General features: G+C 41.6%; 2 protein-coding genes across 3 annotated transcripts in view; one reads left to right on the forward strand and one right to left on the reverse strand.

Moving 5' to 3' along the window:
- Positions 1 to 3,141: 3,141 nt before the first annotated feature.
- On the reverse strand, positions 3,142 to 9,848 carry ORC6 (origin recognition complex subunit 6). The gene is made up of 7 exons (XM_049863589.1): positions 9,303 to 9,848; positions 7,948 to 8,077; positions 6,586 to 6,749; positions 6,267 to 6,356; positions 4,756 to 4,868; positions 4,213 to 4,281; positions 3,142 to 3,641 (listed from the first exon to the last, which is right to left on the reverse strand). The coding sequence occupies exons 1-7, from the start codon at positions 9,467 to 9,469 to the stop codon at positions 3,514 to 3,516; spliced, it is 861 nt and encodes a 286-aa protein (XP_049719546.1). The 5' UTR covers positions 9,470 to 9,848; the 3' UTR covers positions 3,142 to 3,513.
- A 24-nt stretch (positions 9,849 to 9,872) lies between these two features.
- Positions 9,873 to 26,952, forward strand: part of VPS35 (VPS35 retromer complex component) — a 29,053-nt gene continuing 11,973 nt past the window's right edge. The window contains exons 1-11 of one of the 2 annotated variants that reach the window (XM_049863588.1): positions 9,890 to 9,944; positions 14,355 to 14,479; positions 16,382 to 16,480; positions 18,401 to 18,497; positions 19,016 to 19,139; positions 19,609 to 19,791; positions 21,459 to 21,672; positions 22,764 to 22,847; positions 24,070 to 24,179; positions 26,146 to 26,242; positions 26,348 to 26,496. In XM_049863588.1, the coding sequence (XP_049719545.1) occupies positions 16,466 to 16,480; positions 18,401 to 18,497; positions 19,016 to 19,139; positions 19,609 to 19,791; positions 21,459 to 21,672; positions 22,764 to 22,847; positions 24,070 to 24,179; positions 26,146 to 26,242; positions 26,348 to 26,496 (1,073 nt within the window). In that variant the 5' untranslated portion in view covers positions 9,890 to 9,944; positions 14,355 to 14,479; positions 16,382 to 16,465. Of the gene's footprint in view, positions 9,945 to 14,354; positions 14,480 to 16,381; positions 16,481 to 18,400; positions 18,498 to 19,015; positions 19,140 to 19,608; positions 19,792 to 21,458; positions 21,673 to 22,763; positions 22,848 to 24,069; positions 24,180 to 26,145; positions 26,243 to 26,347; positions 26,497 to 26,952 lie in introns of both variants that reach the window. The other variant, XM_049863587.1, reaches the window with a different exon arrangement.

The raw sequence follows: 26,952 nt of genomic DNA on the forward strand, positions 1-26,952 counted from the left end.
GTTTTGCTGCACCCAGGTAATGGGCTATTTTGCAGCAGCTAAAAGCAGATCTAGATGTTCTGACAAACATCTTTTCATTATAAGAAAAAAATTACAGAACCATACATATCGTGTCAGGAGCCCTGGTGGTGCAGTGGTTAAGAACTCAGGCTGCTAACCGAAAGGTCGGCAGTTCAGGTCTACCAGCCGCTCCTTGGAAATCCCATGGGACAGCTCTACTCTGTCCTATAGGATCGCTAAGAGTTGGAATTGACAACAATGGGTGTGTTTTTGTTTTTTAATATAGAGTACTGTCCCATTTGTGGAGAGGCAAATGCCTATCTATGCATTAACAATTTCTAGGATTTACAAGAAAATTAACAGTGGAGCATGGACCAGGTGAGAGGGGAGTTCCACTTTTCACTTTACACCTTTATGAACTATTTGAATTTTTTTTTTTTTTTTACAATGAGCATGTATTGCTTTTATAATTAAAAATTAGTTAGCAGCCGCATGTCAAGTGTGAACTTTGTTTGGACCTTGATTCTAGAAATGAGTAATAAAAGGTATTTTGGAGACATCCAGGAAATTTAATTACAGATTGTGTATTTAATAATAGAAATACTATTAACTTCTGTGAGCTGTGACCATGGGAACGTGGCTGTGCAGGCTTAATGACTCCAGGATAAAGGGAGGCCTAGGTCAGCAAGTGTGGCAAATTCTTGCTAACTCTTGGTACTGGCTATGACTATGGGGTTTCACTGGACTGTTCTGTTTATTGTCATATATATTTGAACATTTTCATGATAAAAAAAATTTAAAAATTAATTAAATAAACCATGGGGAGCTGTTAAAAAAAAAAGAGCTACTAACAAGCTTTCACTAATTTAAAATGAAACAATTGGAACCCTAAAGCCTCTTTATCAATGAGATTTGTCTGACAATACTGGATCACTGACTCACTAAGTCCCATAAAAAACCCGTTGCTGTCAAGTTGATTCTGACTCATAGTGACCCTATAGGACAGAGCAGAACCGCCCCATAGGATTTCCAAGGCTGAAATCTTTATGAAAGCAGACTTCCATGTCTTTCTCCCGAGGAGCAGCTGGTGGGTTTGAACCACCGACCTTTCAGTTAGCAGTTGAGGACCTAACCACTGGACTGCTGACTCACTAGGTAGTGAGCGTGAATTAGAAAATTGTAGAAAGGATTCTTGCCCCAGGAGTGCATTTGGGCAAAATTGCTTTAAGGCAACTCCCAACTAATTTAAGAAATAATCAAGTTATCTATTAGGTATTGCCAACTTTTAAAATATTTTTGTAGTGAAGAAATAACCAAAATAATTACCAACACCTGCTTTCAAGGATTATTGACATAAAGGGAAAAAGTCACCAACAGTACTTACGTTTATTTTCATACTGTATGTAAACAAGGGAAACCCTGGTGGCACAGTGGTTAAGTGCTGCGCCTGCTAACCAAAAGGTCGGCAGTTCACGTCCACTAGGCACTCCTTGGAAACTCTACGGGGCAATTCTACTCTGTCCTATAGGGTCACCATAAGTCGGAATCAACTCGACGGCAACAGTTTTATGTAAACAAGGCTCAGAAGTTTCAGAATGATAGGAATCCCACCTCACTAGTGTAATTAAAAAGTGAATTTACTAGTTAATTTTACATGGTGCTGAGTAGATTGCTTTTGACCCAAAGCTTGAAATCTAATTCTTAGCATTAAATAAAAAAATAAATTGCAGACTTTCTTAAATGGGAAAAAGAATCGCTTATCCATTTTAGATCAAAGTAATAATGAAAGCTTCCATTCAGTGACTGTCTTCTAAGCGCCATGCACTTTACAAATATTACCTTTAACCCTCACAATGCAGATAATATTTCCAATTAAAAATGAGGAAACTGAGGCTCATTAAGATTTTGAGATTTTCTTAGGGTGGAAGTGGCAGAGCCAGAATTTAAACCCAACTGTGCATGGTTTTAAAACTCATAGCCTACTACAGGGTTTGCTGGACATTATGCCTGTACTGGAATCACTTGGTTATCTTGCTTCTTTAGCCTTAGCCTAAATATCTAGAATTAAAAAGGGCAGGGAAAAAGAGAAACCACTCTGGTAGTGATTTAGGTAAATGTTCAGCAGGTGTATGTGTGCCTTACTCATAACAGGTAATTAAAAGGCTGCCACTCTTATGACTAAGGGGGCCCTGGTGGCACAGTGGTTAAAAGCTCAGCTGCTAACCAAAAGATCAGCAGTTCAAATCCACCAGCTGCTCCTTGGAAACCCTATGGGGGCAGTTCTACTCTGTCCTATACGGTCACTGTGAGTTGGAATCAACTCGGTGGCAATGGTTTTGAGTTTATTATTACTGATGCCATTCTGAGTAGACTAAAAAAAAAAATTCAGATGCAACCACTTTTTCGCATTCTTCATGGAAATATTTAACTGAATCATATACTGTTATTTTAGTTGGAATCATGTTGGGCATGATGCCTCAGAGCCTGTAGCAACTTCTTGCCATCCATAAAGGCCTTTTCTCATAGTTCAAATAAATAGTATTCGATAACATTACATTCTTCAATTTGTATATACATAGAAACCCTATGGCGGCAGTTCTACTCTGTCCTATAGGGTCACTATGAGTCGGGATCAACTTGATGGCAATGGGTTTGTTTTTTTGATTTTATATATGTGGATATCAAAGAAAAATAAACCTTGGTGTATTTCTTGACCTCATAATATGCTGCTCATGAGTAATTCATTATGTGAGATCTCTATACGAGTGAGTCTCTTTATTTTGTATTTACTGAATACTTAACTCATATCAGGTGCTGCGGTAAATGCTTTACATGCTACTACTTCTCCAAATGACTCTACGAGGTACGTACTGTTTTTATTCCTAATTTATAGATGAGGCACAAAGAAGCTAATCAACTTGCTCAAGGCTTCACAGGTACTAAGTGGCTGAGCAGGGTTTTACACCCCAGAGTCTGACTTAGAGACTGTGCCCTGCTGAGCAGTGTGGTTCAGTGCACAGCAACCTGGGCTTTCTTCTTGCTAGAATCAACACAGCTTTTGGCGTAACAAAGATTTTCTCAGGGTGATGACAAGTGCAATTCAAATGCATAGAAAAATAACATTTATTAACTTAAGCTACACCATCTATCGATTCCATCAAACCAAAAAACTTTTACAAAAACTTAAGAAAAATCTTTAAGACTCCTTACAGCCTGAATTTCATATTCTGGATAGGAGAGGAGACCGTCTTTTGCTTAAAAACAAGTCTAACTTCATTTTGTAGGAGAACAGGCCTGTGGCGAGCCAAGTCTACACAAATCAGGCACTGTGGCTGATGTCAGGGGCCAGCACGGTGCCAGAACAGCCCCTGTGCTGGCTTCTTTGCCATAAAGTCTTACGATCCTTGTTATAAAAGGTACAAAAGTTCAAGCAAAGTTTCAGAGCCCTCAGCTCTTCCCGGAGCGGGAAGGGGCACTGCTGGTTTGTAGCACCTGCCAGTCTGGGTGCTGAAATCACTCTGCTGTGGCCTTCTGTGCTTTGGCAGCATTTTCCAGAATATTCCTCTTCCACTCTTCATAATCCTGCGTCAGATCTTCATCTTTCTGCGGTTTAGGTGGAATCTCTACTGTCTTCTCTGTTTCTATAGGAGAAAAATTTCAAAAGCAATTTAAAAATTCCTATGTTTACAGATGAAGTGTTAAAAAAAAGTAAACTTGTCGACTTTAAAGTGTCTTGTTGATGGTAGTAGAGTAAGTTGTTGAAATAATGAAATTAGAAACCGCAGCTACCACATAACATTTTTCTCTCCCACACTCCCAGCGCTCCACGATACCTTATCAATAGCTAACATTTACCAAGCACTTATCCTGTGCTTGCATTATCTCATTTAACCCTCACCAAAATCCTGTGAAACGGATGCTAATATTAATCACATTTTATAGATTAGAAAATTGAGGCCCACAGAAATTAGGTGATTTTCTTAAAATCACACACAGGTAGTAAAGCCAGATCTGAGCCCAGGCAGTTTGACTTCAGAATGCCTCCTTAATTACACCATACTTCTGTTAATGACTGCCTGGAGAACTAGTCTTGTCAAATGATTTACTTAAAATCTGACTCGTCGGGCAAGCTGCTAAGGTAGCACGGTCCTGTTTACTGCACTCCCCCTGCTGTATACGAATACCCATTAGTATGCTACTAGGAAGCCTCACCTTTTGCTGTGGGTTCAACCACTGTCTTCTTTTTTTTCCGTGGTGGAGTGGCTAAATCTCTAGGCTCTTCTTTAAGGAGGGAACAAAAGCATCATCCAGGTTAATTTTTCTCCTATTCTCAGTTTTAGTACTGGGGCATGTTTTGGATCACAAATAAAAATCAGACACCTGGACTGAGTAAGCGCTGTTATACTAAGGCAGGGAGAAGGCAAACGATCATCCAGTTTCTGGTCTTTGCCTTCTCTTGTCAGACTTGAGAATCGCTTTTATTTTAGCCTCTGCGTATGGAGGATGGTGTTTAAAATCAGAGCATGTGGACAGAGAATTGACTTTCCAGGCATGGATTCGTATCTTTTTTTAAAAAAAAAGTTATTAAGCTACTTATTTGAAAAATAAGGAAAACAATTTCTCACTAAAAATGTATCAGGTCCACATTAAATAGAGACTTCAGAAAGCAGCCATTTTGCAAGTTTGAAAATATTCAACTTTCGCCAGCAGGTCTGTGTTTTCGAATGACACATTCTTAAACTAGGAAATACTCACTGTCAATCTGCTGCCCCGTCTTCTCTAACTGTTTGCACAGTCGATCAAATATGGCTTTTTTTACACCAGATGTGGCTACCATTTTATTTTTATCCACTTTTAGCTTTAGAATCCTACAAAAGAGTTCAGTAAATTACTTTTCTTAAGCCAGTACAGTTCATCTTCTCTGGCCAACCAGGTTATCAACTTATTTCTTTTCATCCATGCTTTATGAAGAGCCCCGAGTGTCTAGTTTTTCCTTTATTTCAAGCCTATGGTGTTAGCTATAACCATGGAAATGTGCCTTCTTAGTTGGCTGTTGGCCTGAGAGAGTTAAAATGCACATAGGATCTTTCTGGAATAAAAGGGGCACACAAGAAAATTTGCTATAGCGTGCTTCAGACCTTTTAAAACTCTTTCTTAGTAAATATCAGATGTCACTACAGTAAAACCAACTAAAGCTGAAACCTGTATAAGGCAGAAACCTGTCTGAGAAAAAAAACTGAAATATTTTTACCGATAGAAAGTAGTAAGACTGCACCCTGTCAAAGATGGAAAACTTGTGATACCTGGAAAAACAAGGCAGTCCCCTCGAGTTCCAGCTCTCACGGGTTTGCTGTAATTGGCTGAATGATAATCATAGCCTTTTCACGTGTCCAATAATGCTTATATTTATACTACAGGGATGTACCCCCACCCCCCAAGAACCCCCACCCAGTAAAACTCCACTAACAACCTCTAACGAAAACTAGAAAACAAACTTCTCATTCAGGATAGCAGATCTGCTCAGACCTTCTCTGCTCAGTGTAATTTGGTTTGGAAGTGGGGTTTCTGGTAACAATTCTCACTACTTTCTTCAATAACAGCTACACTCCCCTCCCCATACACACACACCTTGGTGAGATCAAAGAAACAGTTTCCATAAATACCAATGAATCACGCTAAGTATGAGCTAGTAAAGCCAAGTACGCCAGAATGAGTGGCCGGGCAGTAAGAAACCCATTCTTTAAGTGCCAACTACATTTTTTGCTAAGAAGTTTTCCAGCAACACAAAAACAAGACAACTTTACACAAAGCTATCAATAATTACTAGTATTTCTAGGGTGTCATTTCTATACACATAGATAACCCACAATTTTAAGACTCAGGTGTAAGACTTTATAATGGAACTGTCTTATAAATGACTTGAAAAACAACTGCCATCAGTACTTTCTTTTTTTTAAATATGACCAGAAAATCACAAATGACCACTGTTAATGAACAGATCTCATCACTTATAAAAGGCAGACCCTGGAGTCAGAACAATCAGCTTACATATGAATGGCTGCCACGCAGCAAGTGGACTTCTCGTTCCAAGTGGTCAGCTACGTGACGGGATAAAGTGGGAATCTGGTCACTTAGCCACTACTCTTAACATCATTTACAGGGAAAAATATGTGCTGACTGCAATCAACTTTAATGAAGTGTTCTTTGGGACTGAAACACCCGTCTATAAATTGGGAAGTTCTCTCAGTATTAAAAGGCATACTCACTTGCATGCTGAAAGTAGTGCTGCACTGGTGAAGAGGGGCCTGGATAGGTCAAGGTCTACTTGCTGTGCCTGTGGGAGACTCGACTCATAGCTAAGAGAAAGCAGTGTTCGCAGAATTATTTGTTAGAAAATATTACTTCAAGAGGGACTGATAAATGCAAATCAGAACTTACAAGCTTTATTTTATTACATGAGTTATGCACCTGTCACTTTAGCATATTAGTTATCTTTTAAGATTGAAAATCTACCAGAATAGGACACTGGATAATTGTGCTTTATATATCACTATGAATTTTCAGTTAAGGTCTTTATGCCCATACCTTTGCAGTATCTTTGAAGCCATGTTCACTGCTTCAGTACAGCTAAACTGTACAGCTAGGTCTCTTATTCCAATATTTGATTTCAGGCCCAGTAAACACTCAAAAGATTTAAGACAGCTCTGATACATCTTCTTGTTCAAACCAGAAAGTTTAATTAAATAAGCCTTTGAAAGGAAGCACACACACACAAATCATAAAAACTGTAAGCTCTCTGCTATTAGTGCCCTTAAGCACTTATTTAATAAAGTGGCACCAACTTCTCACAATTGATTAATTCCGTGACAAATCACAGTACCTAAAGGTCTAGTTTCATTTAGTCAATCATCAGTAATTATATCAGGCCAAGTATTACTCTTAAGCTTATAATATAAAAAGGTAATCAGGAAGAGATAATTTAAAATACAACATAGTGTCACTATAGGCAAACAATGAATAAAAAACCATGGAGACACATAGACGGTTACTGTACTTTTTTTTCAAAGAAAGCGTCAATGCAATTCATTGGGAAAGAAACGGAAAGTGGTGGGAGTGGGATGGGGAGGGTGTGTGTGCACAGGAGGGGAAAGGGAAGAGGGAAACGGGGGGAAAAACAGGAGGCTCGACAACTGTGGGAGGCAACTCTGCCTGGGATAACCCAGGACAGCTTTACAGAGGATGTAACTGCAAGGCAGAGTCATGTAAGATGAGTAAGTTTTCCAGAAGACATTTTAGGGAAAAATGTTGCTGCCTTTACAAAGCCCTAAGTCATGAAAATGCAGGGGAGGGTGAGTGAACAGCGTACCTTAAATTTAGGATTCGAGAGCGGCGGGAATGTTAGATGAGGACAATGTTTGATGGCAATGGGGAGTCCACACAACTCTTGTTTTTGTTTTGCTTTTCACTGAATGGCACATGTTTATTCTCTCCCAGCAAAAGTTGCCATAGGACTTACCATCAATATGACTGCAAACACACAACATATAATGAGGCATATCTTACTCAAATGACTGTGCAAATACGTATTACCCCACAGGGGCTGGCATTCAGTGCTGTCCTCTGCAAGGAGTTAACCCATTGCTATCAAGTCAGTTCCGACTCATGGTGACCCCATGTGTGTCAGAGTAGAGATGTGTTCCAAAGGATTTTTTTTCCTTCCTTTGTCTTTTTTATTGTGGTAAATATATAGGTAACAAACATTTGCTGATTAGCTTTGTTTTTAATGCCACCACTTAAAGTATATGATTATTTGCTAAAGAGGAGAGAAGGAAAGACAGAGAGACTGTGTGTCTGTTAGGATGGGGTCTAGTCCAGCCAGAAATTAAAATGCATGATTAAGCTTCAGTGTTGCACTGGATATTCAGACACTGACTGGGACCTACGTACCCTGTCCAAGGGGTACTTCATACAGGAAGCTGCGAGGTCCAGGCACATGACTGCATTGCTGGTTTCCGTGGTGTGCGCAGACAGGCCAGCACACTTCACCTGGGACAGTCGCAAATACTCTTCTGCTTTCCTGGTTGGAAGGGCAACACGGTCACTAAAACTCTTGTCCAGGAGTTTGCCCAGCACGTTGGTAAGCAATGATTACAGCCTTGGGGACTTCATCCTGAGCCTAATTACTACACAAGTTTATTTGGGGCTTGGAATGAAGCTCATGTCGTTTGGGGGGCTCAATAAGAACAATACTGCCCCCTGATTCCAGACGCCACTGGGATCAAGTGCTTTCAGGTAAAAAGCAAGTTCTTCAATTCTTCCAAAAAACTTCCCATCACTGGAACAAGTATGGACAATCACAGTGGCAGGCAGGTTAAACCAGGACTACTTTCTTCCCCTTCCTCTGAATCAGTGGTTCTCAAACCTTAGTGTCTGTGAAACTCGTGCGTGTGTGTGCGTGTGTGGTGGGGCTGGGTCCCATCCCCGCAGTTTCTGATCAGCAGGTCTGGGGCACGGCTCAAGAATTTTATTTCTAACAAGCGCCAAGATGATACTGATGCTGCTGGTCCAGGAGCCACACTCTGAGAACCACTGTTGGTTGCTGAGTCCAGCAGGTCTTACCACAAACCTTTTAAGAAAGGCTCCTCTCCTTTCCTTCACTCCCAACTACGGGGCACCCCGATTAGTCCCCTTCTCCAGCTTTACCTACACTGTCTTTGTTTCCACCCCCGGAGCAGGCGAAAGTCCGTCCCATCTCAAGGCCTTTGACGGGCTGTTGTCTCTGCTTGGGTCGCTCTTCCTATGGTGGCACTTCCCATCAATCAGGTCTCAGCGCAAACAGCACCTCTTCCGAGGCCTTTCCCCCACATTTTCAACGACAGCAGCCACCTGGCCGCGCTCAGCCCCACAGACAGCCCCAATTTTCTACAGGGACCTCCAGGGTCTGTACCGCGCCCGTCCAGCCCACCGTCGTACACAGACCCTCAAGAGCTCTCCCCGACTTCCCGTTTCCCACCACCGGGCATCCCACAGAACCAGCTGTTCCCAGGATGTCTACAATGGCCCCTTTCTCGCCATCTCATGGAGCCCTCATGGCGCAGCGGTTAAGAGCTCGGCTGATAACCAAAAGGCCGGCAGTCTGAATCCACCAGCCGCTCCTTGGAAACCCTCCAGGGCAGGCAGTTCTGCTCTGTCCTATAGGATCGCTGTAAGTCGGCGTCCCACTTGCGCTCCGGGGCTGCCCGTCGCGCTGGAAAGGCTGATCGGGCAGGGGCGCCGCCCTTGCCGGGCGCGGTCGGACTCACCTCAGCACACCTGGCTCGGCGATGCCCAAGCGCGGGGCGAAACGCACGATCAGCCCTGACTCCATGGCGCCGTCCCGAACGACTGGCTCAAGCAGCTGCGACGCGACGAAACCCGCGCGCAGACCCCTCGCCGGCCAACGAGAGCCAAGGCCCGCCCCCAGGCGCATCTTGATTGGTTAGAACGAGAGGTCAATGCCTTCCCATCAGCCAATCCTGAGCTGCTTTCTGCGCACGCGCATCATGAGGCACTCCCAAGGCAGAGGCTAAACGTGGACGGCTCCATCTCTTTCTAGTCTTTCCTTGACAGCTCATCAAACGTGGCCTTTCCCTTCGCTGTCTCCTTTCTCATGGCCACCGAGTGCTTCCCCGGTGCTCTCCTCGTAGGCTTCTCCAGGCCCCGCCCCCTCCCACACGCTGTAGAGAGACTGGCTGGCGCCCAGGTCCGTCAGCCCGGCGATAAGTGGCAACGGCCAGTAAACACGCGAGACTTGGGTTCGCAGAAGCGGGCCAATGGAGGAGCCCCCTGCAGGCCCGTGGGCGGGGCCAGGGAGGGCGGGGCGTGCGGGGGCCGCAGCGTCACCTGACCGCGGGAGGCTCCGCGAGGGGACGCTGCTCCGGCTGCGGGCTCGGTGTTTCGCCATGGTGAGTCTGGGGGGCGGCGGGCCCGGGCCCACCCTTCTCCCGGCCCCTGCGGTCTCCCGCCGGCCCAGAGCCCTGCAGGCAGGGTGGCGGCCGTACAGCCGGCTCGGGGCAAAGGCCAGCCCGGCTTGGCCTGCGGAGCCGGGACGGGCCGGCGAAGGCCGCGGGCGGGCCGTTCCGGGCCGGAGTGGGCGGTGGCTCCTGGCCGCGGCCGTTGCACCGAGACCGGCGACCTCTCTGAGGGGGCGTCTTGGCCTGCCGGTTCTGGGGGCCATGGAGGCCTCGGCCGCCTCCGGCTGAAACCGGCCACCGCCCCTGCATGCGGGGAGCCTGCGTCCGGGTCTGGGCGTCGGCGGTCGGGGGCGTCGAGACCCCAGGCGGTAGGCGGCGGCCGGACCCGCCCTGAGGTCGCCCCTCGCTCGCTTGCTCGCGCGCCCACCTTTGTGCGGGGTGGCGCTCGGCCGGACCCGCGGCCTGTCCGGTGCCGAAATGCGGGCCCTGCCCCATCGGGGCCCCTGGGCTGTTAGGGCAGGTCAGCGAAGTCCAGGGCTGCAGATGGGAGTGCCCTGGGAGGACGCGTGCTACGGTCCTGAGTGCTGGCGGTCGGAAGGGACAGAGCTGCTGGGGACGTTCGTCGTCCACGGGCACCATGGCTCTCCTTGCCTTCCGCCTGGTGAAATCCTAACCTTTGACACGCTGCAAGTGGTCGTTCTCCTTGGCTCCTCTCCGTCGTGGAGGGGCTGTAGGCCGGTAGACTTGAACTTCCTGAAAATGCGAACCCTTGTGTCTGGTTCCTACCAAGGCAAGTCGACGCTTGGGTTTTATTAGCGTTTGACATAGTCTGCACTGTATAAATAATGTTTTTACATGCTAGGGTACTGTATGTCAGTGTATGTGGGCAGACTTCAGTAGGCCTGGAAGCAGTCTTCCTTTTAAATGTATTAATCCCAGAAAGCAGAAAGGAATTTTTGATATGTAATTTTTACTCTTTTCATATGTTGCCATGCAAGATGGATGATTCTGCGTATTTTTCAGAACGTTTGCAGTTCGGAATTGATATAAGACTGGTGTAAATATTTAACTAGAATTTGTCTGTTGCTCACCGTTTATAGACTGACATGTGTTTTGTAATGGAAGGCACTTCATTGAGGTTCTGCTGTGCACCAGGTTCTGGTCTTGATGGAGCATTTTGGAGCAGTGAGCCAGACAGGGCGGCCCTGTCTACATGAATTTTATTGGAAAGGAAACCTGGGAATCGACCTTGTCACAGCCTCTGTGTCTGTGACTTGGGCGAGTCACTCAGTCTTATGAGTCTCACTTTTGCATCTGAAAACAAATGTTGGCCTCTTTGGCCTGTCCCAGACCTAAAATTCTAGAATTCATCAAACACCTTGTGTGCCTTCTGTGTCGTGGATAGTGCTAGGCCCCGGGTACAGGCACAGTCCTTGCTCTCAGAGAACTGAAGCTGAACTTACTGTGATACAGTGTGAGGATTGCTTTACTAGCACTGCTCTCTCAGTGCCTTGGGACACGAAGGGAGCAGTTCTGTCTGGAGTTTGGGGAAGACTATAGGAAGTGACATATGGACTGAACCACCTGGTGAGCAGAATTCCTCCAGGTGGAGAAGAAAGGGTGTTGCCAGCAGGGGAAGCTGGTAGTAGTAAATGCTCATGGTGTGCTCTATCCCAGCATTCCTGGGGAAATGTCTTGGTAAAGGAAGTTAAACCACTTTGGTATCCGGATTTATTATGTTTTGAAGTTCCCAGCCCTCCTCATCCTTAATTCTCCCTATTTCATTTGTTAATTTGTGGCTTATCATTATTTTAAAAGTAGCGCTTTCATTAACATCATGAGATTTTGTATCTTTGTGAGATTAGTGTTTTCATCTTACAACAAATTTTCATAATATTGTTAGATTATATCTCCAGCATTCAAGTGGGAGGATTGACCAACAATTAGGTTAATAGGGTGGGTGGAAAGAATTGCTTGTATTTAAGGAGGATACGATAATGGAAACACATAGTAAGTGTTTATTACTCAGTGCTAGGCTGTTTGAGCTTTACTTGTATCGTTTCATTTATTTCTCTTAACAGTGACATAAGTACTCTTATTATCACTGTATTATAGAACAGGAAACGAAGGCATATTGCTTGAAAAACCAAACCTTTTGCTGTCTAGTCGATTCCGACTCATAGCGACCCTATAGGACAGAATAGAACTGCCCATAGAGTTTCCAAGGAGTGCCTGATGGATTCGAACTGCCAACCTTTTGGTTAGCGGCCATAGCTCTTAACCGCTACGCCACCAACGTTTCCGTTGCTTGAGTGGAGGGTAATTTTATAAGTTATCAGTTCATGCTCTGCTTTTCTTTTCTCTGCACCTTATAACTGTGTAGACTCGGGAGGGCTGTTTGACCTCGTCTCAGACTAAAATGGGTGTAATCACAAATGTTAATTTCAACCTTTTAAAAAAGCTTATTGTGGTAAGATATGTATTTTAACCATTTTTAAGTCCGCAATTCAGTGGCATTAGTTACACATCCACCATGTTGTGCAGCCAGCCCCACTGACCATTTTCCAAAGTTTTGCATCATCATCCTCAGTGGAAACTCAGTTCCCCTTGAACAGTAACCACCCCATCCCGCCCCCACCCCCACCCCCAGCCTCTGGTAACCACTGACAGACTTTTGTCTCTGAATATGCCCGTTCTTAAAAAAAAAAAAAAAAAAAAGACTTTTTTTTTCTTTTTTTTTGTTATTTCGTGGGATCATAAAGTATTTGTCCCTTTCTGTCTGATTTACTTCCCTCAGCATAATGTTTTCAAAGTCCATCCGTGTCATAACACATATTAGAACTTTAATTCTCTTTATGGGTGAATAATATTCCATTGTCTGGATATGCTACATGTTTTTAGTCCATCTGTTGGTGGACATTTGGGGTTAATTTCTGTCTCGATTATATGGTGTCTCCGTTTTTCTAGGATTCATATAGCCGATAAGTACAGAGGTTGTTCAGTCATTTGTGAATGGGAAACCATGTTCGTGAATGAGGATACACTGGTTGTCTGGCTTGTGTTTTAATGATAGCATGTTTGTGTTGTAACCGTTTTTGCTGTATGTGATGCGTCCCATGGAGGGAGTCAGAATACTCCCTTAGAATAGCCATTTGTATCATAACTATATTGTCTTATAAGTAACTTTTTAAATTGTACTTTAGATGGTTTGCAGAACAAACTAGTTTCTCGTTGAACAGTACATATCCTGTTTATGACGTTGGCTACCAACCCCACAACATGTCAACACTCTCCCTTCTCGACCTTGGGTTCCCTATTACCAGCCTTTCTGTCCCCTCCTGCCTCCTAGTCCTTGCCCCTGAGCTGTTGTGCCTCCTTATAGTCTCGTTTTGATTTATGGGCCTGTCTAGTCTTTGGCTGAAGGGTGAGCCTCGGAAGTGACTTGATTACTGAGCTAAAAGGGTGTCCGGGGGCCATGTTCTCAGGGTTTCTTCAGTCTCTCAGACCAGTAAGTCTGGTCTTTTTTTGTGAGTTAGAATTTTGTTCTACTTTTTTCTCCAGCTCTGTCCAGGATGCTCTACTGTGATCCCTGTCAGAGCAGTTAGTGGTGGTGGCCAGGCACCATCTAGTTGTGCTAGACTAGTCTGGTGAAGGCCTTGGTAGATGTGGTCCATTAGTACTTTGGACTAATCTTTCCCTCGTGTAACTCTTCACTCTTCTTGCTCCCGAAAGGGTGAGACCAGTGGGATATCTTAGATGGCCACTCACAGGCTTTTAAGACCCCAGATGCTACTCACCGAAGTTGAATGAGAACTTTTTTTTATAAATTATGTTAATGCCAATTGAGCTAGATGTTCCCCGAGACCATGGTCCCCACAGCCCTCAGCCCAGCAATTTGGTCCCTCGGGGAATTTGGATGTGTCTGTGGAGCACAAGTTGTGCTGGCTTCCCCAGTATTGTGCACTGTCTTACCCTTCATCAAAGTTACCACTTATCTGTTTAGTGTTTTTCCATCTCCACCCCTCCCCTCCCTCATAACCGTCAAAAATTGTTTCTTTTTGTGTGTAATGAGTAATTTTTAAAAACATGCTTTTTTATTATAGCTTATTTTTTCATTTGTGGCCTACTTAGTAGTAAGTCGTCTTCTGTAATTTCCTACATATACTTATCTATTAGTTTTAAGTCCAGCTGATAGAAAGTAGAAGAATTTTGCTAAAATATTTTTCATTTGTTTAAAGACGACTAACTAATCAGCTGTATTAAAATGTTTTTGGAACTGTTTGTAATCTCGTTATAACCACAGTTTTATTTGCTATAAAAAAAAAGTAGTTATTATGAATATTATACCACTAATTTCTGGGGTGACACAGGACCAGTAGTGTTTTGTTCTGTTATACATAGGGTTACTGTGAGTTGGAACCGACTCAACGTCACCTAACAGCTAACAACGCTTATTTCTGAGCTGGCCATCTGAACGTAGCAGAATCCATTCATGCTAATAATTGTTAAATCTGTTACATTCAAAGGTAAGGAGCTAAAAACATCCAAACTTGGGCCCACTGAAGTTCTCAGAGGATAAGCCCAGGGTGAATACTGAATTTCATTAAGTCAGAATCCTTGAATACTGGTGTTGTCTGGCCTCTGAAAACAGCATTTTGCACTAAAAATTCTGCTGTATAAATTCACGTTCTCTTCAAGTTTAATTTAATAGACCCTAACTTTTTCTTTCAAATTTAGTGTCATTAATGCTTCTGAGGAAGACTTTAGTTCAGGAGACTCAGTTTACTAGGGCTTATCATAGGTATGAAATCAAAGGAGATGCTTGGCATTGTTTGTTATTCAATTTTTTTTTCTTTTTCCAAAATTAGACCAAGAGAAAGTTTTCTATTTTTGTGAATGATTCCAGTTCAGAAGTGGGATTATATGGCTCATGTTCCTTTGTTGATCTCAAAATGACATGTTTTTATTGTCTGGGGGTAATGAAACAGACCAGATTTAGTTAGTCCTTGCTTTCTGCCTTTACGATTCATTCTGTCTTTTGTTATTTTTATTAATTGCGTAATCTAAATCTAAACATTCTAAAGCTAGTTCATTCACACCAAAAAAATCAAACCAAACCCACTGCTGTTGAGTTGATTCCTACTCACAGTGACTCTACAGAAAACCAGAATGAAACGAAACCTGTTGCCGTTGAGCTGATTCTGCTTCACAGCTACCCTATAGGACAGAGTAGAACTGTCCCTAGGATTTCCAAGGGTGTAAATCTTTACCGAAACAGATTACCACGTCTTTCTCCCATGGAGCGGCTGGTGGGTTCAAACTGCCAACCTTTCAGTTAGCAGCCGAGCGCTTTAACCACTGTGCCACTAGGGCTACAGTAAACACTTAGGAAGCATCCATTCGGAATCAGGCAATGCTGGATTTCAAGGATGTAAAAGTGACCTGTATTTGCAATGATAACACGCGTCCTGCTGAGTTAGGGGTATGAGCAGTGTTTCTACACCATGGAATAAGGAGTGGGTTCTGTTGTAGGGAGCTAGTTCATTGTGCAGGCAGAGCTTTGCTGATGGCAGAGAGAAGAGTTTCTGGGTATATCGTGTTCCTTAGAGCTGCAGATCTGTATATTTGAAATGATGTAAGCTAGGTGCTTGAGAAGAGGACTCTTTTTGGTGTTCTAATACTGATTATTAACAATTTCCACTACTTTATTTCCAAGCTGTTTAGTCCCTTGTTACATATTGCGTAAGAAGAAAGGGGGTTAGTCACCTCATAAACTAGTTCCTTGCTGTAACAGTAGACTGAAACACAGATGAAGAGTAATCTGGAGAAAAAGAGTTCTAGAGATTTGGGTTAGACTGAACTTATAAGGGAAGGAGTCCTGGTGGCATAGTGGCTAAGAGCTTGGCTCCTAACCAAAAGTTCAGCAGTTCGAATCCACCAAGCTGCTCCTTGGAAGCCGTATGGGGCAGTTCTGTTCTGTCCTGTAGGTCAGTGTAAGTTGGAATTGACTCGACAGCAACGGGTTTGCTTGTTTTTGTGATATACTTGTCAGAAGAATTAGACGAGTTGGGTGGCTGTCCGCTTCAGTTGGTTAGATTCAAAGCTTATTAATACAATACAGACAACCATAAACCACCAGCACGTGTTTCTTTGAGGGCACTCTGCTCCAAGAATGTTGAGGTAGCTTCTGAAAGAGGAAATTCTCTGTACATGTTACTGTTACCCTTCAGCAGTCTCATGCTATTAAGTGACTGGGCACAGCCCAGAGTTGTCAGAAGTTGGGAAATAAGTTTGATATGTTGAACTAGAATGAGGCTTATATGAAAGCCTAGGAAGAGTTTTAGCCATGGCTAGAACTGTAGAAACAGCAGTTTTGGCTAGAAGAGAGTTCTAATGAGACGTTGGTGGGAGTTTTTTTTGTTTTTCAGCCTACGACACAGCAGTCACCTCAGGATGAGCAGGAAAAGCTCTTGGATGAAGCAATACAGGCTGTGAAGGTCCAGTCATTCCAGATGAAAAGATGCCTGGTAAGAATCACAGTGAGGGGCACACAGTTGCAGCCTACTTGGGGAAGCACCTGCATGTGTTCTGAAGCCACGTAGCACCGCTGGTTCTGGTAAAGCTAACCTCCAGCGTCCACCAGCATCTGTCTTCAGTGCTCACCTCCCTCAAGCACTGTGCAAAGCTGTTTCTGCAGCTGGCCCTGTTTACTCACGTTTATGTTATGATTAGGGATTGTCTGTCTACTGTAGCAGAATGTAAGTTCTGGGACTGCAAGAGACCCTGTCTGTATTGGCACACCACTGTGTTACCACCACGCCAGCCAGCATCTGCCCTGAGTTACTAGCCTCTTTGGTTCTCTACCCCAGACCGAGGGAGTGCTTGACATTTAATTTTTTTTTTTTTTTTCAGTGAGTGTTTATTGAATGAGTGGATTTCAGTAGTCTTTCAATTTGAATTATTCAGCTTCCCCCCAAATACCTTGCAAGTTTATTTTTGTCCTAAATAGTTATATTTATTGTAGAAACTAGAAAAATTATATATTTTCATGTTCTAAAATACAGGCTAGGAGTTCATCTGTGTAGAAACTAGAGATTCTTTGGGTTAAAATTCATGAAATGGAACCAAATAGGCTGGTACTTCAGGTCATAAGTTGTGATGATGATAATAATATCTGCCTTAGTCATCTAGTGCTGCTATTTCAGAAGTAACAAACAAATTTATTTTCTCACAGTTTAGAAAGTTATAAGTCCAAATTTAAGGCACCAGCTCGAAGGGAAGACATTCTCTCTTTTGGCTCTGGGGGGAAGGTTCTTCTCTTTAGCTTCTGTTCCTTGGCTCCTTGGCGATCATCATGTGGGATGGCATCTCTCTTCCCCATCTTTGCTTGCTTCTCTGTGCTTAATCTGCTTGTTTGATATCTCAAAAGAGATTGATTTAAGCACACCCTACACTAATATTGCTTCATTAACATAACAAAGACTTACTCCCAAATTGGATTATAACCACTATAACCCATTGTCATGGAGCCGATCCCAACTCACAGCCAATCCCAGCAGATTAGAACTGCCCCATGAGGTTTCCTAGGCTATAGCCTTTACGGAAGCAGTTCGCCAGATCTTTTCTTCCGAGGAGTGTTGACCTTTCGGTTAGCAGCCAAGCACTTCAGCCACCAGGGCTCCGTATAACCACTATAGGGGCTAGGATTCACAACACATTCTTTTGAGACACAGTGCGGTCCATAAGCATACCTTACCTTTGTAAAGTGTCTTTAATAGTTTTCAAAGCTTAGTAATAAGCTTTTTAACGGATTGTACCTATTGTATTGCTTTCCTTGCAAACAAGTTTGCAAATAAAAATAAACATCTTGGGATGAAGAAAATGGACGGGTATGGAGCTTGCTATTCTTTCTTTTCCTGTCTATGGATAGTGTGTCCTTTATCTCAAAGGGGTTTTCTGTGTGTATGTGTTCAGTGGGACATGGGCCTCGTGAGGGCTTGAAGACTACAAGAGAAAAGGGGACTTGCATGGATAGTTGTTGTAGACGGCTCTGAGGAGTGGGCTGCGACAAAGCCACTGTCAGGATAGTATCTTGTTTCAGAAGAGTCATTTGCCAGCTCTCTTGGTTGTAGGTAAAATGTGAATTGATGGAGCTAGTTTTGCTGTCTCTAGGGCCTGACAAGACTAGAGCTGAACGAGGAAGCTCACAGTACTGGATATGTCAGACCTGTGAGCTCTGCATCCCTCCTCAGGAATCGTGCTTTTTTTTTTTTTCTGTAGAGAAAAGACAGAGTGAAACTATCTAAATCTACTTTCTTGTGTTTTAAAAGGTTTTAGTAACGTATACTTTTAAAGCTTTGTAAAAAATTCTTGATGTAGAGAGTTCATATAACCGAGTTAAATCTCATTTAAGCTAAGCATTCTCATCAATTTTCTTGTTTCTATAGGACAAAAACAAGCTTATGGATGCGCTGAAGCATGCTTCTAACATGCTTGGTGAACTCCGGACGTCTATGTTGTCACCAAAGAGCTACTATGAGCTTTGTATCTTTTGAACGGACTTTGTTTTTGATAAGGCCACTTTTTTTGTTGTCTATTAAATATTTGAGTAATTATATTATTCTTCCTTGTCTTAACCAAATGCTACTCCTTCTCTAAGCAGATGTGCTAAATGAGAAAAAGAAAAATTTACTTTTAAAGAATAACCTTTTTCTCTGCTTACGTGTCTTTAGAATGGGTGCTGTAATGTCTCAATTTTCAGAACCTTTATAAAGGATATTGAGTTTGCTAGGCAGTTGGCTCTTGAACACTTAGATATTGTCACACAGGGCTCTGAGATGGAAAGGAATTCAGTGATGTTGCTATTTCTGAACCCACAGCAGTCAGACAGACATTGTCTTTATTGCTTTGCTTCCCCTCACACCCTTGATTTCAGCCGTTACGTTTCAAAGTAAAGAAAGTTCAACAGACATTCCATCTTCACTTAAATCTGCCCCCCTAAAGGACTGGGTCCTGAGGTACCTGCCCACAAGTTTGTCTGTAGTCCTTCACCACAGCTGAAGATATGGCTATCTCTGATGAGCTGCACTACCTGGAGGTGTACCTGACAGAGGAGTTTGCTAAAGGAAGGAAGGTGGCGGATCTCTACGAGCTCGTGCAGTATGCTGGGAACATCATCCCCAGACTGTGAGTAACCGGGAGTCTCCAGGCTGTCATGGCCTCTCTGCATGTTGGATCTTTTAAAAGGAGTGGCTTGTTACTGACGTTAGAGATTATTTAATCTGTTACCAAATTGAGATGAATATTTAGAGTGTAATAAACTTTACTTTTTATATGGAGATTTGAGGAATTTTAGAAATGGAAAAAAAAAAAAAAGACACGCTATTTTGTTTAATGCCTTGACTATCAAAAAAATTTAGTATGACAGTTATTCTTAGTGTGTTTAAAGGTGAGAGGGAGAAATAGGCAGGTATTTATTTAGGTGTCACTGAGTGGCTACATTTAAGTTAGAGAGCGTTTTCTTCATTGTGGAGGAGAGAACAGCATGATCCCTGTCTAGTTTATTTAATGTTTGTTTTCACTGTGTTTGGACATAGTCATTCTTGGTTTTTCAATATTTTTTTTCTAATTAAATGTTTCTTCCTAATCCTCCTAGTTATCTGTTGATCACGGTTGGAGTTGTGTATGTTAAGTCATTTCCTCAGTCCAGGAAAGATATCTTGAAAGATTTGGTAGAAATGTGCCGTGGTGTTCAGCATCCCTTGAGGGGTCTATTTCTTCGAAATTACCTTCTTCAGTGTACCAGGAACATCTTACCTGATGAAGGAGAGCCAACAGAGTAAGTGAATTTTCTTCCTTGATTATACTTGTAATATTTTTTCATTGTAGAATATATAAAAAACATAAAAAAGTATAAAGAAGAAAATAAATATCTATAATTCTCCCACCCACAGTTAGCTGCTGGCAGCTTTTTGTGTATAGGTTTCCTTTGTGATAAAGAACTCATTGATAAAAGAAAATGTACTTTTATGCAAACAGGTCTTCATTTTTATAGTAATATAATTTTAGAACCTACTTCCTCAGCTAACATAACTGAGGACATTTTTCCAGTACATCAAATATTCTTTGAAAGTATGGCTTTTTAAATGAGTTACATTTTGAAAATTGTATTTGTGATGAAATAATGAAGTATGCTTAACATTTTCTCCGTGCCAGCCAGTTTTCATGTGGTTTATTGACTGTCAGTTTTTATTGTTACCAAATTTATGGAATACTTTTTACCCTAGAATTTATGTGATTTTAATGATCTGTGCACACAAGTTAGATAATTAACTCAAAAAAAAAAAACAAAACATTAAGAGAGATTCTTGCCTTTGGTGTGACCAGTATTGCAGTACCCAGATCCACTTTACTTTTGTCCTAAAACGGTGGCAGCCAGCCAGCCGGCAGTGGTCTGCAACCATCCGGGTGAGCTGACTGTTCATGTCAGAGATTGCCTAGATCTAGGAAATTAATTTCTTTTAAAAAAGTTAATTCGTAATTTTTTTAAAGATGTATAATTTCAAAAAAAAATCGTAGTATAATTTTACCACACATGTGAAAAAATTTAAGCATCCAGAAAAGATAAAAACTTAACAGGTAAAGATGGTGAAGTTTTTTTGCTTTATTATGATATTGACTTTTAGTTTTGTACTTTAATTAGGCAATTGGTAAAAACATTTTTTTTCTTTAAGTTCCCCATCCTGGAGGGTATAGAAAAAGCAAGGAAATACATGATCACTTCCCTTAGAAAGCTTAGAATCCAACTGAGAACATAAACATATTCTACAATATAATGATGTAGTTAGCAGTGAATCATAAGTATCAATTTCTTAAGACTTTTTGAATTAAGGAGCTTTTTTTTTGGTGGTGAGCTATGGAAACCCTGGTGGCGTAGTGGCTAAGAGCTGTGGCTGCTAACCAAAAGTTCGGCGTTCAAGTCCACCAGGCACTCCTTGGAAACGCTATGAGGCTGTTGTACACTGTCCTATAGGATCACTATGAATTGGAATCGACTTGATGGCAGTGGGTTTGGTTGGTTGGGTGGGTGGTGAGCTATGGCCTCTAACCAGAAGGTCACAGTTCAGATCACCAGCAGCTCCTTGGAAACCCTATGGGACAGTTCCGCTCCGTCCTGTAGGGTTGCTGTGAGTCAGAATCGACTCAACAGCAATGGGTTTTTTTGAATTAAGGGAGTTGCCATAAAAGCAAGGCATATTGGCCCAAGGAAGGGGCTTGGGAAAGGTCATTTGTCCCTTTAAACTTGTTATATGTGTCCTCCCCTTGGTATTTTTCCCTAGTCTCTTCCCCTTGAAATTTAACACTGAGCCAAATGAAGTTGAAAGTGGCCTTTAGAAAGCATTGGTGTATACAGAAATTAGGAAGAAATGCAGAAAGGGAGGCGTGGTAGTAATTTGATCCTGTAATTTAAATACCGTGTAAGGATTTTTCATTGTGTTTTTGCAGTGAAGAAACAACTGGCGATATCAATGATTCCATGGATTTTGTACTACTCAACTTTGCAGAAATGAACAAGCTCTGGGTGCGGATGCAGCATCAGGGACATAGCCGGGACAGAGAAAAAAGAGAGCGAGAGAGACAAGAACTGAGAATTTTAGTGGGAACAAATTTGGTGCGCCTCAGTCAGTTGGAAGGTGTAAATGTGGAACGTTATAAACAGGTTTTTATCTTTTTACTTGTTACCTTTTTTTATGTAATGAGATACAAATCGAAACCTGATTTTTTAAATGTAAATATTTTTTATTAACTAGCATTGCATTGAAAACCATTGTCGTGGGTTGGAAGACTCAGGATTATCAAAATACTAGTTTTCCTCACATTGATCTTTGCAGTCAGTGTAACCTCAACCAAAATCCCAGCAGGCTTTTTTTTTTTTTTTTTTGTAGTAATCAATAAGCTGATTCTAAATTTTATATGAAAAAGCAAAGAACTCAGAACAGCCAAAACAATTTTGAAAAAGAACAAAGTTGGAGCACTCAAGCAACCAGTTCAAGGTTTACTGTAAAGCCACAGTAAGATATTGTGGTATCAGCAAAATGATAGACACATGAGTTATTGAGAGAGCCTAAAGCAGGGATCAGCAAACTTTTTCTGTAAAGGAGCAGATAGTAAATATTTTTTGGCCTTGTAAACCTGTGATCCATCACAGCTACTCAGCTCTGAAGGTGTAGTGTAAAAACAGTCACAGATGATATGAAGTGAATAGGCATGGCTGTGTCCACTGAAACCTTGTTTGCAAAAACAGGCAGTAGGCCAGATTTGCCGATTCTTGGAATTGACAGTCCAGGTTAGACCTGCATGTGTATGATCAATTATTTTTGACAAAGGTACAAAGGCAAACTTCAACAGATAGTTCTGGAACAGTACAAAACAATAAAAACCAAAAAACAAAAACCTTTGACTCATCCCTAACGCCATGTATAAAAACTCAAAAATAGATCATAAACCTAAATGTAAAACCTAAAACTATAAAACATTTAGAAGAAAATGCTTATGACCTTGAGTTAGATGAAGATTTCTTAGGACCTAAAAATAAACACAAACCATAAAAGAAAAAAAAAAATTGTTAAGGTAGACTTCATCCTAAACGATTTTTAGTTTGAGACACCTGTGAACATTTGATCTAGAAATGAAGTATGTGAGAAAAATCTGTAATATGATTTCCAGGTTAATAGATCAGATGCATTTTTAGAGGACTGTCTTAGGATTTTAAAAATAGTTTAACTGTTGGTTCTATTTTTTCTCTTTTAGATTGTTTTGACTGGCATATTGGAGCAAGTTGTGAATTGCAGGGATGCTTTGGCTCAAGAATATCTCATGGAGTGTATTATTCAGGTAGTAGGAACATTTCATTTTTCAAAGGGACCCATTTTACCTTTTATTAATTTTCATTGTTTTGAAAAAATCTTGACAGAATACAAAATATGCTTTCCCGAGTAAAGAATTTTCCTTTCTCCACCTAATAACTTGGTCTTTGTATTGGTGTGATTTTTTTCCCAAATGTAGGAAAGGATAGTTCCAGATTTTCTGGGTCTCAAATTAGCTTTATTCTAATGGTAGGTGTACTTTGCATAATGGAATATTTCCATCTGGGCTTATGTTTAGTGAGGCTCAAGAGTAATGTACAGTTAAGTCTTGTTATCCATGATAGTTAGGACCTGTAAAGTCGCCACAAATGCTGAATTAATGAACACTGAACCAGTTCTGGAAATATAGGATTAGGTTCCTGGGCACACGTCTTCATCAACTGATCAGTACGTAACTCTGTCTTATGTGAGTTTTGCTGATTAAAGACACCTCATTTAACATATGGAGCCCTCGTGGCACAGTGGTTAAGGACAAACAACTGCTAACCAAAAGGTTGGCAGTTCAAATCCACCAGCTGCTCCTTGGAAACCCTATGGGGCAGTTCTGCTCCGTCTTACAGGATTGCTGTGAGTTGGAATTGACTCTGTGGTAACGGGTTTGGTTTTTGGTTTGTTGTATATGTATTGTTGTCTCGTTAACATTGAACTCCTGACCAAGAGCACTATAACTCATGCCAGAATGCAGCTTATCTAACATATACATTTTCTTTGTAAGGCACATCACAGCCTTCCTGTACTTAGAGGAACCCTAGCCAGCACCTCAGCACCGTGCTTGGGGGCCATTTTAAACATCGAAATCACCTACAAGAAGCTTGAAAATGCCAAAAATGTGGCATTAAATAGATGGTGAAAAGGGCACTTGTTCAGAGCAGGAGAGCTGAAAAGAAGAGGCAGGGTCACCTTGTTGAGCCTCAGCTGGGAGCACGCGCTGCTCTCTCTGTGTCCACAGACGACCACAAAAGGGCCAAGAGTATTGATTTGGGGCTTACAGATGAATTCTAGCGAGCAGGCCAATTTGCAAATATGGAATCTGTGAATAATGAGGATCAACTGTGGTGGAGTTTAGTTGTAGAAGATTTAAAGTGATTTTTTTTTTTTTTACAAATAAGAATTTTAAATACTATAAATGAGCCCAGCATCTTATATGAAATACTTTGGCTTACATCAATCAATAATTACTTGATTTTCAGGTTTTCCCTGATGAATTTCACCTTCAGACTTTGAATCCTTTTCTTCGGGCCTGTGCTGAGTTACACCAAAATGTAAATGTGAAGAACATAATCATTGCTTTAATTGACAGGTAAGAGCTTAAAACACTAGAGGGCATAGTGCTCGGCCTTGGGAATCATGGATTGAAAACATTTTCGTGGATTATTTGATTCTGGTACCTTTTTATTAAATCAGTGACTTTAACGTAATTCACTACAAATAATTTAGTTCAGTAGGTCTGAATATCTCCTGGGTGCTTGCCTCACTTAGGTGTGGCCAAGGGTTAGCTTTTAGCTGTGCAGGTGTCTGGATAATGAGTGTTGTTAATCTGTGACATTAACTGACATTTAAAGACATTATTGTACATACCCATCACTTAAATCTGACAAATCCAAACATCAGTGAAGAATAAAACTTGTTTTTTATTGTGATGAAAGTTATTTTTCAGTGCAAACTGATCTGATTGAATCTTTTCCATTGAGTAGCCGTAGATATCAGGTATTGAGAACGTTCACTCTGTCCTCAGAACATTTTCTTAAGAATTTTTAAATATCAAATATGTTTAGTTAATCCCCTTTAGGTTTGAGTTTTATTTTTTTAGCCATTGATGTAAAGGTATAAAACCTGGCCTTTGATAATGGCTTTACCGAGTGACTGCTTGTCACCGTGCTAAGTGGTAAAGCAGCCTACTTCTGGGTACACACATCATTGTCACTATGAAACCAGAAACCCAAGTGCAGATTTCCTTCTGCACATACCTTTTATTATGTTTTAAATATCTAATTACTAATTTTGAAGTCTGAGATTCAGACAACAGAACTCTTCAAATTATCAGCTCAGTCCTAGGCAGGCAGGGTTCGGAACTAACTGGGTCTACTCTTAAAGGAAGCTACTAACTGGATTTTCCTGTGTTGAATGTAGTGTCACTTAGCCATCCCTGTCAGTAGTGATCCTCTGTTCACAGCAAAACAAGCATGCACCCGTGGCTGGGACAAGCAGGTCATGGTCATGGCTGTGCTGCTGGGAATGGGACAGATGTTGTTTGCAGTAGTTTCAGATTCGGAGGAGAGGAGCAGCTTCACTGCTTCTGGAAACCCTGGTGGTGCAGTGGTTCAGTGCTACAGCTGCTAACCAAAGGTCGTTATGAGTCGGAACCGACTCGACAGCAACAGATTGTTACTACTTTTAGAACTAGGTGTGTTTCAAACTTCACAGTAGCAAAAATACGGTATCTTAAAACACTCTGTATTTTTTATCTTTTAAAAAGTTTTATTGTGGTAGAACATGTTTTTTACCTCTTAAAGATTAATCATGGCTGTTAAATACATTTGTTACTTTAATGCATTTTTAAAAATATATTGTTGAGAATATACGCAGTGAAACATACAGCAGTTACTGTTTGTACACGTTCGATTCACTGACATAGGTTACATTCTTCAAGCTGTGCAGCCACTGTCACCCTCCTTGCCTGAGCTGTTCCTCCCTCATTAACAAGGTTCCTGTCCAGCCTTTCGAGTCGCTTTTATCACTGTGATCCCATAGAGATAGTTCTTAAAAGAGCATGAAGCTCAAGGCAGACTTTTTTTTTTAACCCGTTAAGCTAAACTTTTGTTTGGTTTTAAGAAGACTTCAGGGATATTTTTGGCTTAAGTTTTAAAGATTATCTTAGGGCAGTAGTTTCAGGGGCTCATCCAGCCCACGTGGCTCCTGAAAATCTGGATTCCATGAGAATTTGAAATTCTCTTCTGCATTTTCCCTTCACCTTCACCTTTAATGCTTTCTATCTGTGCATGTCGTACCCCTTCATTAGGCTTCAAGGAGCTTGGGGAAATTGTCCTGTTTAAATTCTGTTCAGTGTGGTGAAAAGTGAGAAAACATGAAGGCATCGTGGGCAGAGCTGTTTAGAGGGAGTGGACATGCTGTGTTCCCTGTCCTCCTTGGTGTTCCAGGAGAAATACTCTGATGGTAGAAAATGCAGAAAAAGATAAAGTGTCATCCATGATCTCACTACCCAGCTCCCTGTATCTTTTCAAATAAAGATGATTTTTCTGCTTTAGATTAGCTTTATTTGCTCACCGTGAAGATGGACCTGGAATCCCAGCAGATATTAAACTTTTTGACATATTTTCACAGCAAGTGGCTACAGTAATACAGGTTTGTATGGCTTTTCTCCTAAGCACTAGAAAGTTTGAAACTTCTCTGCTGGTAGATCCTTTTGTCGTGTTTAAAATAAATGTTATGGTTTTCTGAACATTCCAGTCTAGACAAGACATGCCTTCGGAGGATGTTGTGTCTTTACAAGTCTCCCTCATAAACCTTGCCATGAAGTGTTACCCTGATCGTGTGGACTATGTTGATAAAGTTCTGGAAACAACAGTGGAGATATTTAATAAGCTCAACCTTGAACAGTAAGTCAAAGTTACGTTTTTGTAAAAACCCTCAGCACATTGTAGTCCCAGATTTGCTTTTCTCTCCCAGTTTCTTTTTGAAATGTCTGCATGTGTCTTAAGTGTATTAGGTCGTCATGCTTGGTGCCAGTCAGGACAGAAAGTGGCAGCCGATTACATGGTTTTGTACATGGATGGAGTAGTAGCATTCATGGACCACAGCGGTCTTCAGGAACTGCTCTCTCCATTTCAAACCCATTTCTATGTATGAATGAGTTTGTTTTTCATTTGCTAAGGGAACTGTGTATATCAAGCAGTATTTCATAAGAAGTGGTTTCCAAAAGAAGAATAAATTCTGAAAAATTAGAGGTCTGTACGTATAAGGTGTAGAAATTAAATTGGTTTAAAATATTTTTCTGTTTTGAGCTTTGATTTTTATTGCAACAAGGAAAGTATGATATTCTGTTCCCTCCTTGG

Source organism: Elephas maximus, chromosome 21 (genome assembly GCF_024166365.1).
Source record: "Elephas maximus indicus isolate mEleMax1 chromosome 21, mEleMax1 primary haplotype, whole genome shotgun sequence".
Classification (NCBI taxonomy): Eukaryota; Metazoa; Chordata; class Mammalia; order Proboscidea; family Elephantidae; genus Elephas; species Elephas maximus.

Bases quoted from the DNA above. Each gene is read 5' to 3' on its own strand.
- ORC6 (XM_049863589.1), bottom strand. From the start codon at position 9,469: ATGCGCCTGGGGGCGGGCCTTGGCTCTCGTTGGCCGGCGAGGGGTCTG. The intron at 8,078-9,302 runs GTGAGTCCGACC...CCTTCCAACCAG, and splicing joins GCCGAGCCAGGTGTGCTGAG to GAAAGCAGAAGAGTATTTGC. The intron at 6,357-6,585 runs GTATGGGCATAA...GCTTTCTCTTAG, and splicing joins GCTTCAAAGATACTGCAAAG to CTATGAGTCGAGTCTCCCAC.